The sequence below is a fragment of the Dermacentor silvarum genome, chromosome 11 (genome assembly GCF_013339745.2).
Source record: "Dermacentor silvarum isolate Dsil-2018 chromosome 11, BIME_Dsil_1.4, whole genome shotgun sequence".
Classification (NCBI taxonomy): domain Eukaryota; kingdom Metazoa; phylum Arthropoda; class Arachnida; order Ixodida; family Ixodidae; genus Dermacentor; species Dermacentor silvarum.
The window spans coordinates 48,219,030-48,233,564 of NC_051164.1; the positions used below are offsets into that span (position 1 = coordinate 48,219,030).

Sequence of the window (14,535 nt, forward strand, 5' to 3'; positions counted from 1 at the left end):
ACTTAGGTGATAAAACAAGTAAATAAATAGGCACTTAACCAATTCCAGTTAATGAACAGACTGCGTCGGCTACTCGCTCAATTGTTGGCCACTGAACTAAATGCACGAGTAATGAATTCAGAATCGTATAGTAGCGCTTGACACTCTCACGTCTAATGATTTCCGTGGGAATCCTATATGCCTTGCAATGTATATCCGTTACGGAAAATAACAAAAGTCGGGACTAACTTTACAAATCGAATTGCGAGCAGCACGAATTACGCAATTACAGGTACATCACCACATTTTTTTATCTAGTGCACGAAGATTATTGGTTGAGTGAACATTAAGTGAACGCGTTGAGATTACCCATCTTATCGACAACTTTGGAGGTCTGCACATGAGGCATGCAAAATTTATTAGGTACAGCATTAAACAAGCTAGAGCAATCGGTTCATATTCTCAAAGCACTTGTCATTATATGAGGCTGCATAAGCTCTCCGCGGCATATAAAATTTGTGGCAGATGGTTATCGCTTATCGGGAAAAAAAAAGGCTTCGTAATTTTACATTTATTATTCTTTCTTTGCCGGTTCAATTGCGCATAACATACATTTGTTACTTGCAAAAATAAAATTCGGATAAAAGGGTTTACGTCAGTTCAGATTAATTGGAAGCGGTAGAGTAAGCCAGGCCGCGTAATGTGTACACCAGATGAACGGTGCACCATTATAGTTTATTGACCATAATGGGCACCAAGCCCAAGAAAACGCAATCAAGGATGGTAAAGTATTAATGAGTATAATGAGTTAACTAAATTTGCAGGCATATGTTAGCTGACCCAAGACTGGGGTAACTGGCGATCGCTGGGAAATGGACCCCGCGCTCTGAAATGAGTTGTTTCCTGCAAACGTTGTAGCCGATGGCACAGTGGCGCTGCACTCGCTCACCTACGCTGAGATTAATGGGTATCCCATGGATTTGTCTAGTCTTCGTGCTTCTGGCTTCGGACGTTCTTGCTGCGTCATTTATCACACTTTATGCTCCCGAATTTCCGACAAACCAGTTTTATTAACACGGTGAGAGAATGAGTCCCTGCGCGCATGCCGGATAATTTCTAACTGTTGCATTGATAACGCATAATTCCTTCTAATGTAATCTACTTGCTAAGTCGTAAAGCCGTTTGAAGTCGCAAGAGTGAGATCGAGGCAAATCCATGCACGGCTTACCATTACGTGCTGACTGAACCTCCATACTTGGAGCTCCCGAAGGCGCTAACACCAGCTTTTTTTCGTTAGTAAACTTGCAGGAAACTGTATGCTGGTACGAACGTAGAATAAGTTGCTGCTGACGACAATACAAGCTTTCTGGTGAATGCGCCCTTCTTAAGCGGGACCTTGCGTCGACGCATGCTTGTCTCTGTGTACAGGAGATGGTACGCCGCGCGGGGCTGGGTGACGTGGCCTACTATATGGGCCACATGTTCGAGTCTGGCTTCGTCATCTTCGGCGCCATCCTGCTGATGTACGTGCCGTTGTTCGTGTACCGCAACGCCAGCGGCACGGCCTTCCTCGAGCACGTCAACCCGCTGGTCTTCATGCAGATACTGTGCACGGTCGGAGCGCAGACGATAATGCACGCCATGGTGCTCGCCCAGTTTCTCTGGGAGCGTAAGTGTGCGCGGAATTTCCTTAATTGGCTGCTCGGTACAGTTTACACGCAGGCAGGCACTGTGACGGCGTTCGCAGGGAACCAGCGCGAGAAATCCCACTATATAGGTAAACGAGTTTTTTTTTTTTTTTTTAAGGCGGAGTCGTATGCAGGACGTGGCATGTAGGCGGTTCATGAGCAAGGCATGGGCACAAAGGGCAAACACTGCCTGCCTGCCTGCCCTAGCCTGCCGTGTCCTACCCTTCCATGCCCCGCCTTCTTGCTTGCTTGCTTCGATTCGGTGCGCAAATGGAAAACACTGCCTGCCTTAACCTGCCCTGTCCTGCCCTGTCCTGCCCTGTCCTGCCATTACATGCCCCGCCTGCTTGCTTGCTTACTTCGATTCCGTGGCAAACGGGACACCACAAAATATAGTTTCGAGACGCATTCGCTTAGCGGCAACAAAGCAAGCTGCATGGGCGACTGCCGGTGTGCGGCAAAGATGAAAAATAATTACTGATTAATTTCATTACCTAAATAAATGCAAATAACTTCATTATACTGTACAGCAGAAGCTTTTGCGCAAGAGGTTGTAGTCTCAGGAATTTTCATCTTACCCCTAAAATTGAATAGCAACGATTTTGTATGGTTGTTTTACTTCATGAAGTCGTGAAAAAATAATCTTCAGTATTTTACGGCGAAACAAAGTGCAATTGCGTTTTTTTTTGTCTTTGCAGAATGTAGAAGTTCACAGAATGTAAAGTTTAATGCGGAAGATTAGTTGTTTTGGAACGCTTTATGAAGAACCTATACGCGCCAAGGCATGAACCAGGGTGATAGTGTAATTTTGCTCCAGAAGAAGTCTTCGATCGCGTACAACAAATAGCAAACTAGCGGTGAATCCTTACATTGTCGACATTGTAACGACTCTATCAATATGTGCGACTGAGGTACTGAAGTACCGCTGGCCACCTGCATTTAATCGTCAGTGACTCATTTCGTTTGCAGCACCCACGTACATACATACACACGCACGTCCACACACATACATCACCTTTAAGGATTGCGTGTCAGTCAGTTTCTCGTATTAGAGTGAGATAGACTTGCTTGCAATTGCTTTTGTTTGGATGCAGACGCGTGCAGGTCGGCTTTTTTTCTTTTGCATTCAGTATTTGTTGGTACATGCAGCGCGAGCAGATGAATTGACAGAGGTGAGAACGAGACGGTCTCTGTATGCCCGCGCTGTGTATTTCTCCCATCAACTAGCCCAGAATAACGAGTATTCTTTGTTCGTCTCAACAAGTATTTTTATTGTTAGTTAGCGTATTTCCTCGGAATTCGTAGCATGTTTCGACACTTATAAAGCAGACAATTGAATTTGAAGCGCCATGCCTTGACAAAGCAGACATTCATGTCTGTCGCGGAACCTGTGTACATTGAACTTTTGTAGCCGAACGGTGCGTACATGAAAATAATCACTGAAAGCAGTGCAGACACTCAACATAAGGCAATACATTTGGCCGACATATCTTCCTTATGACGATGATACTAACGTTCATGTTGACACAGTTATGGCGTTCTCGTGGTATGCACTACGCAGCCTAAGTCTCTCTTTGAATCTGTTGCGCATACCGTCGAAGAATAAGTGTTGCTGTTCACCTTGCTACGTCAATGATTCAAGCGTTCGGCGAGCTTCAGCACTGAAGGGCTTAATAACTTAATAATACGGCTGTTCGAATAATAAAAACTCTGAAGTGAACCGAGTACAAATATTTGAGATAAACAACCTTGGCATATCGAATACCGCGTCGAATCTTTTCCCATTTCTAAGCAAAGTTTAATATAAATGTCGCTCGGACTCACTAAAAAAAAAAAGGCTTATATTGGGGTAATAGTTTATACATCTCACATGTTAAACCATTAAGAACTCGACTTGTTAGAGCGTCAATTGGAGAGCTTAGAAGTAAGAAACAACTCGGTGGTGATCGTATATGCCGCAATGCAACACGGGAAGAGCACGTCACCAGATATGGAAGGAACGAAGTCGAATGCTGCAGAACCGCACATCTTTTTAAATGGAGTCGAGAACGGCGAGTTTGTGCAAGCAGATTATAAATTGCTCCGCGTAAAAACGAGGGAAGACATCGTGTCTGCCTGAAGGCCGGTTATCCTTAATGAATGGCTGGGAATGACCAAGAAGAAATTAGCTACTCCACGCGGCTTTTCTTTATAGCAACTGGCGACTCTGCGGCAGCACTATTTGAAACAGTCACATGAGCGCTCGATAGGAAGGCACCATATGGCGGCCGTGCCTCCAGCATCGGTCCTCTGGACTCCAATGTTCTAGTGTGTTCAGGGCACAATGTGCTCGCACCTTTGCCTGTTACAAACGTAATATCCGACACGCCAAGGACACGTTTGACAGGTCCCTGTGCCAGGAGCTTACGACTCGCAATCTTTTCGGTGACCCTTTTAAGCTGGCGTTTGCCAAGCTGTCGCCACCGACGCATCTGCCCCCACTTTTTCAAACGGATGGAACTCTGACCTCTTCGGTTCTCAGCTCTGCCGCATTGCTCTTACGAGTGCATGTTGGCGCCGATGATCCTGCTGAGGACACCGAATTTCATCGTCGAGTGCGATGTGTCGTCGACGCTCCGTATCCTCGCACTGCTGACGACTTTTCCTTCACGCTCACGGAGGTGGAGCACGCTGTTTTTTTTTTTGGGCAACCCTCGCGCGGCGCCGGGGCTATAGACGGGCTTACCGCCACGTTCATTAGGAACCTGTTCCGCCTTAAACCCCAATTTTTTCTCCGTATCTTTAATGCAGCCCTCACTTTGGGTAATTTTCCCTCTTGTTGGAAGGTGGGCAGAATCATCTTCATTACCAAACCTGACCGTCCCCTTGACCAACCTTCGGCCTACCGCCCCATTGTAATGGATTCCCTATTTGGCAAAATCCTTGAACGTCTACTCAATTCCCGGCTCTACTACTTTCTCTGCTCCCGAAATCTCATTCATCCCCGCCAATTTGGATTCACTCATGCGCGGAGCGCCCCTCTCGCCCTTTATGCCTTGCGGCAACGCCTGTTTTCGCTTAAAACTGCGAAGACCCCGGCGGTGTTGATTTCGCTGGACTTCACCGGCGCTTTTGACAGCGTTTGGCATGCCGCTGTCCTGTTCTTTCTGCGGAAGCACCACTGCCCCGCCAACCTTTACCATATGCTTCGGTCCTTTCTGTCGGGCCGGAGGGTGGTGTACCGGTCCAGTGCAGGCGAGGTGTCGGCATGCCCTTCCATAGGCAGCCCGCAGGGTTCGCCTATTAGTCCTTTACTGTGGAACATCATCATCCACTCCCTCCTGGACCTTGACTTCCCCCCCGGCGTTCATGTTCAGGCGTACGCCGACGACACAATTATTTTAATATCTGGCACTTCGCGTCTGCAGCTGCAGGCATTAGCAGAATCTGTTCTCATCTTGATCTGTAATTGGGCCGCACAGAACAAGGTTAAAATTAGTTCTCAAAAATCATTTTTTTGTTTTCTTCAACAATGGGCATATTGGAACGTCAAAACGACGTCCGTCTATTCGTTTGGACGGCGTCTTTCTTCAACACAAGGATCACATTAAACTGCTCGGCGTGGTCTTTGACGATCGGCTTAACTTCTTTGCCCATGTTGAGTACATTAAAACTAAAGCCGAGCTATTGGTATCCCGATTGCTAAATTTCTTCCGTTTGCACTACTCCCTTGCTCCCGCTACTATTCGGCGGTTGTACAGACAGGTTCTGTTGCCTGCAGTTGCATATGCGTCGCCCGTCTGGTGGCCCCCTTTTCCGTCGGTTCACCTCGTTGCTCGGGTACATTCCGTGCAACGATCGATACTGATCGCGATTACTGGTGCCTATCATACCACCCGTATACGTCGGCCCTTCACATCCTGGCTAATTGTCCCCCTCTTACCGTGGAGTTGGACCGCCTCGCTGCGGAATTCTCCATTTTCACTCTGCGGCAAGTTACCCATTACGGCCCCACAACCGTCTACCCGGCCCCGGTCGAATATCCCTGCACTCAATGGACCGATCACCCGCGTGAGAAGTACCGCTTTACATTCATGCGGTTAACACCTCTTGAGGCGGCACAGCTTGCTCGTGCGCGGGCGCATCATGTTTATACGGATGGCTCCTTCTGCAACAGTACGGCCGGCGCTGCTTTTGTTGCGTTCGAACCGACTGGTCGCCTGGCTGTGGTTCGGAAATTTTGCTTGTTAGAGGCCTCTAGTGCGTATGCCGCTGAGGTGTGTGCCATGTCGGAGGCGCTCGCGTACGCGGCGTCTGTGCGTGGCACGGCTCCGGTATACTTGTATACCGACTGCTTGTCCCTCCTTGCCTCGCTCTCCGGTCTCCATACTACAGACGCACGCGTACGACACATGAAGCGTGCACTGCATGCCTTGAGCGCCGGCGGTCGCCGTATCCTTCTGTATCATGTCCCGGGGCACCGGGGAGTGGCGGGTAATGAGCTTGCAGACATGGCTGCGTCGTCTGCTCGTTCGACTGGAATGGTTCGGCCCTATGCCGCTTCCTTTCGAACAATCCGCCACCGTTTTTGCGATATTGCCAAAAGCCAATGGCATGCCTATTGGTCTCGAGAGGGGGTCGACACGTCCCTCTATCGCTGGGTGCGTAGTGTGCACGCCGTCCCTCCTTGGTTCCCCCCGAACCGCCATCTCGCACGACTCGTGACGGAACAGGGGCATTTTCCTCATTACTTGTATCGGTTTCATCTGAGTTCCTCGAGTCCGTGCGTGTGTGGGGAGGAGTGTGACGGCGTGCTCCACTACCTTACTGTTTGCCCGCGCACCGCGGACATTGCCGCTCAGTTGCGGACGGAGTGTCATATCCGTGACATCGTCACGCCTGACGTTTTCCCGCGGTTGCTTCACAGTAAGCGATCGCGGGCTTTACTTCTACGGCTGACTCGTACCATTACATCACTCGTGCCGGTGGTTCCCCGTCTGTCTGCTCTCCCTGATGCCTCTTAACTTTGACTCCTCTTTTACCTGCCCTTTTCTTTCCTCCCCTGTTATCCTCATATCTGCTTACATATCCCTCATGTTACTTTCGCATGCTCGGTTTCATGCCACTTGCACAGTTTGTGCCAACCATGGTGGGGTTCGCCCCGTGTCATCTGGCTCTAACTGCATGCACCATCCTCATATCGCTTGCCTTGTCCATCTCTTTCCTTGCTTTCCCATCCCCCTTCCCCTATCCCTTTCCCAGTTTCTCGTAGCACTCAGCCATGCGCAGGAACCGGATGGACACGGTCTTCCTGCGTTCGAGTGGTGATTTCATTCTGGTCCCACGAGACGGCGCTACCATCTACACCTGCCAGCTGCTCAAGACTTTATTGTTGTTTTTCATTTTATCTTCTGAAATAAACATGCAGATCGTTGCGGATCACTGCCGAAGACCAGCACATATTTTCCCTAATTTCCCTCCGGAGCGTATTACCGGTTTTTTTTGTTGTTCTACTGGCACTACCAGCCTTATTGTTTTTCGCTGATTCCGCTTCAGCTCGCTGTATCTGCCTCCGAAATTCTTTTTTCTTTAAGATTGGTTTTTTTCTCGGAATTTGTCTTTGGGTTGTCAGCCTTGATGACCCCTCCTATTTTAATTTCTTATTGGTTTAATGCCCGTTATACCTTTCGGTGGTGCGGGCTTTCCCCCACTTTCTTTTTTGATTCTTTTCTCTGAGGGGGACAAACTAAGCCATGGACTCCAATAAGAGTTGCTATCCCTCACATTCGAAACCGAAACGAAAATTCGTCAACTTCGAATAGCGATTTCTGGACTCGAACTCGAATCCATTAGCAAGGGCTTGTTCGATGCGCATTCGAAATGTTCAATATTCGCCTCACCCGTTCCAATTTAATATCAATAATAATAGTTCCTTTATTTTTCATCGGGAAGATGAGGGAGGCTTGGGAGAAAAAGCTGAGAAGCAGCTCGACTATAGCTCCGGCCTCCCGGACATACGCTTTGGCGATTGTACACTTACAGCTGTGCAAAGTGCACGCGACCACGATGAAAGAGCGTAGTCCTGCCTTGGATTAACCTTCTCGCCCTGTCCTCTTTTGCTGCGCGCAGCCAGCGTAGCGTTCGCCGCGGCCGTCGTTTACTGGCTCGCGATCGCCCTGTTCCCGTACGCGTGGCTTCAGAACCCGTTCGGGTTCGGTTACTACCTCACGACGAGGATGGAGAAGATGGTCACGGCTCTCAGCCCTTGCATGCTCCTGCACTGGTGCCTGCGGGCAATCGAGCGCTTCGAGAAATACGGTGAGTATCTATCTACCTTATGTGTGTACGTGCGTGATATAGGACGGCTCCCTACCCCCTCCCGTCAGCTCCTAAGCTATACCCCAATGCTGTCCTTGCCGAAGAGAATGAAAAAAAAAAAAAAAGTTCGGTCGAGATTTAGCGGTAAGTGCGAGAGAAATGCGGTAATATATATATATATATATATATATATATATATATATATATATATATACCGGCTTGCCGCGCTTCACATGCACGCACACGCACACTTTTTTTTTCCAATTTGACATTTCTAAGGCTGCACCGTGGGAATCTATGTTGTGCGAAGCATTTTGCAAGCGGCTGGCTATGTTCAGGCATCTCTTGGCGTTTACCAAATAATTACCAGATGGGCGAACGTGTTTGCATAAAGCAAGCTGTTGTGTGCGTTACGCGAGCATCTGTGGGGCAACGGGAACAAGACGACGACGGCAGCGTTATCAAGGCGGCTACGGCGTGACGACAGCTTTGTTTTACTGCGATGCTTTACCGATGCTCGAGCTGTATTTGCGCCGTCGCCGTCGGTGCCGGTGTTGTTGTGCTGTCCTGCTACTGACGACGCGCGTGCGCAACCCTCCGAGTGGAGAGGTTAGAAATTCTCCAGTGCACGAGGGCGAAGTGCGTTTGGATTCGAAAGCGGTGAAGCTATATAAGTGGACGCACCCTTCGCTCGGTCGGCTTTGCCGGAGTCGGGGCGGCGTTTGGGCCTCCACTGCCGGCATTAGCTTTGTGCGCGCGCACACACACACGCACACATACATTAGCGTTCCCGCCGAGAAGCTGTGCGCATAAGACACCGCGATGAACTTCTGGCTTAGTTTACGTAATCCTTTCTTAGGACGCTGACCAACGCAGTCTGTCTTCCTTCGGTCTCGTCTCTGGCACCTTCGAGTTGCGACACCTATACGACGTCGACGCTGGCATGAACGTTCTGCACGCGAACGTTCTGCTCCTCCTGCACGCGAACGTTCTGAAACGCCTTCAGCGCAACGCTAAACGTGGCTACCGCTTTCAACATGCTTTGCCTAATTTTGTTAATTTTGTGCTTCAATGCATAAAGCGACGTTTTGTTAAGAACTTAACTGGAACGCCAATGCATTTCTCCGCAACGTTCGGCAATTAATATCTCGAACCTGGTGTCATCCCGAGAATTCGTTCCAAGTGGATCCGCCTTGCGAACGCAACGGCTACAATTTGTAAATTGCAATATGGGCCATCAGGCAATTAGTTAAAAACTTAATTAGTGATTTTTTGTTAATTAGTCGATTATGCATTTCAATATTTAGTGCAAGTAATGTCCGCCTCTTCGAGTAGACCAGCTCATGAACTAGAATTGTGCTATCTGCCACAGGCAACCATTACGAATTTTGAAAGTGTTCGCTGAAACACCCTGTATATATATATATATATATATATATATATATATATATATATATATATATAGTATGCCGTCCTCGGAGAATGCGTGAGAGGATTGGGATTGGAGGCACAGGTGGACGCGTACTGTTTGGGATAAAAACGGCAGAGGGTGCCAAGACAGGGAAGGAGTTGGCGCCACGAGCCAGCTATATATATATATATATATATATATATATATATATATATATCGGTTCAATCACGGATACGGGACTTTAAAGAGGTGCGCCCTGATGCTAATGCATCTCTCATATTTACCGCTATATCTCCACAGATGGTCCCCCCCCCCCCCTTTTTTTTTATTCCGGAAAAGAAACGAGGCAACCTGTTCTGTGGCGACTTGAGCCGATCCCGAAGGCGGTGTAATGTCGCGCAGCGTCTTCTTAGCGACATCTGTGGCGAGGAGTAGACTGGGGAAATGTGGGCGGATCCCGAAGGGGGTCGGGGACGTGCAGTCAACGCGCTCGCGCTCCTCACACACTTCAAGGATTGAAACAAGCGCGCGTGCGTGCTGTCTGTCGCCCGTGCTGTATGACGGGCCACACTCGCCCTTCGTCTCAAAGAGTATAGTTGGCGTGGGCAGGTGATAAACACGTGTACTTGATAAATATGCTTGCGTGATGAACAATGCGCCAGCCGATTGCAAAAAAAAAAAAAAAATGACTGCCCCACGCCGCCAGTTAGGCAAACAGCCTCGCGGAAAAGGGTGTATACTTTAGAACTTACGAAAACGGTTCTTCAATGTTTGTTCCGCTCACAACAGTAACGCTCATGCATTCGTCCTGGCCGATAACTCGCAGAGGTTCCTTTGTCGTGGCGCAACATGAACGACAACTACACCACGCTGGACAATGTAGGCGTGCGCTCTCTCTGTGCCGTCGGCGTAATCGAGGTGATCGTCATGGCGGGCGTCATCTTCTTCCTGGACAACGCGGCCCCCTGGGGATACGGAGTCCCCAAGCCGCTCTACTTCTTCTTCTCTGTGAGTGTCCGCTTTGTTTGCCGATGAGCGAAAAATGAAGGGAAACCGAGGGGATAGCAATTAAGAGACTTAGATGTAACTTAGAATTAAGGCTTGATGGAACATGTCATAACGGCGCGTGTGAGGACGGGACACAGAAAGAATGCACAGAGGACAATCGCCGAACTTCAACTGTTTTCAAATTGGGCGATTGTCCTATGTGCATTCTTTCTGTGTCCCGTCCTCACACGCGCCGTTATAACATGGAACCTAGGGGCTCAATTTTTGTTGGTCAGAACCTGATGAAGCCAACAGACGCTGAAGGAATGGTAAGCGTAAGGGAAATCAGCCATTCCAAAACGAAATGCAGGAATATAAGGAAAATGAAGGTTGGAGTAAGAGCACTTGGCCATAGGTGGTAGTCGAACACGCGTCTTCGGCATTTGTGTGTACGTGCGGTGTTCGAATTGTGAGTGTTATCCAGCGCCACTCGCTGCCTTGGCGACGGATGTGCGACCCCCTTTCAGCCGCTGACGCCGACGCCGTCTTTTGATGATACCCAAAGGTTCTGCTGGGCGGACGTGGTACTGAATGAAACCGGAACTATAGACTATAGTACCCTTCTTTAAACGTCGCAACGTTTGTTTATTCTGATTACTGGCGACGAACACTGTGCCTCGGTCAGGCACTGTAAGACGCGCCGGCGCTTACGGAGGTAATACTCTGCCCGACATTACTGTCCGGCTTTGATACCAGTTCGCACGCAGATCACGCGCAAGTCCAGAGGTCCCTATACAAGCAGGGACCCTGGTCACTGGACAATCACTGGACAATCACTGAAATTTTTCCTGTGATTCTAGCCCATCGCAGTACCTTCCCAGGTGTAAGTGTCATGGTTACCCTGCCCTATGCGTTAGGATTTGAGATATTTAAAACGAGTAAATCTCTCTGAATGATAGGTGGCAAGAAAGCGCAAGAAACAGAGAATGAAATGAAGAGCACCTGTTCGGTGCAATAAATCCTTTGGTTGTTAACACAAACCACGGATATCCAAGGGCGCAGAAAAAGACGGTAAAATGAAAAATAACAAGCACAGTGGCAGCAGCCACATCCCCCTCTTAAAACTGCATCCGCATAAAATGCATCCATCTATATCCACGGCGCCGACGGAAATGTGGAGAGGTGGCGTCAACGAGCTCTTCGTATGAAACGCCATTGAATGAAACGCCATTGAATGAAACGCCATTGAAATTAGCCAACTTATTTCAGTTAAAAATGTAACGTAATCGTTCCTATTGTCGGTTATCGACTGTACTTTATTACAAGCGGGACACGTGACGTTATGTCACAGGAGCTGCATGGTTTCGTATTTACGCAGTACTGTCCTGCTTTCATGTTCTCGCCTGTATACGACGAAGGCTTTTTACTCGTTAGGGTTGGCGGTTTGACCAGCTCGGGGCATTAAGCTGTCAATTCGTCTTGGTTTAATATTTGCCCACGTTGTCCCTTTATCGAGATGAACAAAGAGAAATACGGTCGCGCGGCACGCGGCGAAGATTTGCGGAGCGTATCTTAGCATGCCTTTCAGTATAATTATATAGCAACAAGTCCAATATACGTTATCTAGAGCTTGAAATGTTAAGGCGGAGTTTGAGCTTATTGCAGAGGATCGAGGCTCCCTAAACTTCACAAAAAATAAGTCTGAATAGGCCTGACTAATGGCACACTTGTCGTATCAGTGCACTCCGGCAGTGGCAGGCAGCAGCAATCAGGCTTCATTACGCGACTAAAATGGCTCCCGAACGAATAATGAATCCCGATAGAGAAAAAAAATATATTCCCTTTATATGCAAAAGGTGAATACCCTATGATGTGCATCCCCGGGCGCCCGTCAGGGTGATAGTTTGTTATGCGACTCAGTTATTCGTAGAGAACACGTGTTAGCGCTTAAGGACACTGACACAGGAAACAGCAGCAAAGGACACGCGTTTCGTGTGTCCTGTGCCCCGTCTCCATGTGTCACTGCCTGTCAACACTGAAACACGTTTATTCTGGCATGACTTCGCACCACTACATGAGTACTCTTAAACGACTAGTAAAGAAATTCCACAACTTGTGTATTCTAAGAAGCTATTCCCCGCACTTTAATTAGGTAATAAGAGTGTGTCTTAACTCAACTTACGAAACTGAGCGCTACTTTCGCGTGGCACTTGGCAAGCTCCGTTCCCCAAGTTTCCGAATGCCTACGGCTTCCCCTGAAATACTCGCAATGAATCTACCGCCAGCGAAATGAACAAGCGTTCGTTTCGTCCAAAGAGATTGTAAGGAAGAGTGGACAAGAGTGCCGAGGTAGGCCTAAGTTGGTTGCGCATACATACTCTGAACGTGAGCATAGAAGGACAAAACATCGGCAGAACCCCTCTCACGATGACGGTCGTCGGTAATGCATCAGCACTGAATCAATATAGCGACACAACGTACTGTCACCGTCGAAACGAGTTAGGTAGGAGGCGTGTGTACTGCAGCGGGACTTCTCTTTCGCGCTTTCGTAACAACACTTGGCGCATCTAGCGCCGCCGCCGCGAAGCTTGCGCGTGGCCTCTGAGATGCACGGCGCGCGCCTGTGCGTGCGAAAGCTTAGAAACGCGTGTAGCCTCCGAGACCGGCAGCGTGGCGTGTGCGTGCGAGCGAACGCTGGGAATGGTTCCTTCAATTGCGGCACACGCAGTGACGCACACTCAGTGACCCAAGCTGGCGAGACGTTAATTGGAGAGCGGCACATAAAACAGTGCATTCGTGGCGTAGCTCGTTAAACCGTTGGCGTGAGAGACGTTCATTGAAAAGCGGCACATGGCCGCGGCATTGGTGGTGCAGCCTGCTGAAGTGTAGGGGTGCTGTCCTTGAAGAACTCTTGTGACGTGGGTTCGATTCCGCTCATCGTCGGAGAAATTTAAGGGGTCTTTTTTGTCATTGTAGAGCGGCACATTCACAGTGGCAGATAACCTAGTTACCCAAGTTTTCCGGAAGAGGCAGCGGTGCGAGCCAAACATGCAGACGCAGCCATGATCAAGGACTACGCGAGCGGGATCCGACCAGTGGCTCAAGACCGGCGGCCCGTGCTCGACTTCCTCTTGGCGTTCGCTAGTGAGAGCAGCCTCGTACAGACTCTATAGCCCTGTGACCGCGGTCAAGTTCCAGTGGCCGAGTTTACTCCCTTTCCCCTCAACTTCCCCATAGCTGGCTAAGAAGCCATTCCTACCGCAATGAATAAACATTTATTCATATATATTCATTGTCACTACAGAAGTTATATGTTTATGTTCCGGTTGTCACGCAGAGCAAAGATCATTTCCTTTTTATCGATAAAACCGAGCGCAGGAAGCGTGTCGGAAAGCACTCCGACTCGTTGGAGAGTGAGAGTATCTTTTTTTTTATGCAGATCGACTACTGGTCTCCCTATAAAAAATGGAACATTCGGAGCGTGACGTCGCCCAAAATCAACCCGGACTACTTTGAACCTCCCGCCAAGAGTGTCGACCCCGTCGTCAACATCATCGACTTGTGCGCGGTGAGCTGCTCACGTCAGTCCCGATTATCTCAGAGTTCGTAACACGTCCGCGTAAAGTAACTTTCCTGTCATGCCGACTGGTTTAGTTAATAACCCTTCTAAGGTGGAAAGTAAAGCAGCACTAACCGGGAGAACGGGCTCGGAAAGCCAGAAAAAGACGCAAAAAAAAACGAGAGGTAGGTGGCGGTGCCGCATTGCACTTCACGCGCCGGTTCGCCGTGACGTCATACATTTTGTGAGCGCATGCTGAGGCATAGTTAATTTTTTATCGCTAATTATCGTACTAAATTGTATACTAGGAGAGCCAAGAGACAGAGCCTAGGAAGTTTGAAGAACAGTTATTGATCCACTGACCCACAACGACCCGAATGCGAAGAGGAAATAAAATAGACTTCAACATCGGTGACAACCCACTGAAGCAACAGTGTTAGGGAGTCAGCGCAAAATTAAAAAAAAAAATTGAACTTTGTCCTTCTTCTAGTGATCAGCCTATAAATGTGCAGTTACCGAAAGAGTTTAGAAATGATTCTTTATCTGTCTAAAGTGTTGTATGAAAGGAAGATTGTCGTGCAGCCTACTGTAACACAAATATACAAATGAAAGCC

General features: G+C 48.6%; 1 protein-coding gene across 1 annotated transcript in view; it reads left to right on the plus strand.

The window, feature by feature from the left end:
* The window catches only part of LOC119433054 (retinal-specific phospholipid-transporting ATPase ABCA4-like), a 138,081-nt gene that overhangs the window by 13,147 nt on the left and 110,399 nt on the right, over positions 1-14,535 (plus strand). The window contains exons 6-9 of the mRNA XM_049658544.1: positions 1,408-1,648; positions 7,776-7,964; positions 10,202-10,383; positions 13,802-13,930. Of these exons, the coding sequence (XP_049514501.1) occupies positions 1,408-1,648; positions 7,776-7,964; positions 10,202-10,383; positions 13,802-13,930 (741 nt within the window). The remainder of the gene's footprint in view (positions 1-1,407; positions 1,649-7,775; positions 7,965-10,201; positions 10,384-13,801; positions 13,931-14,535) is intronic.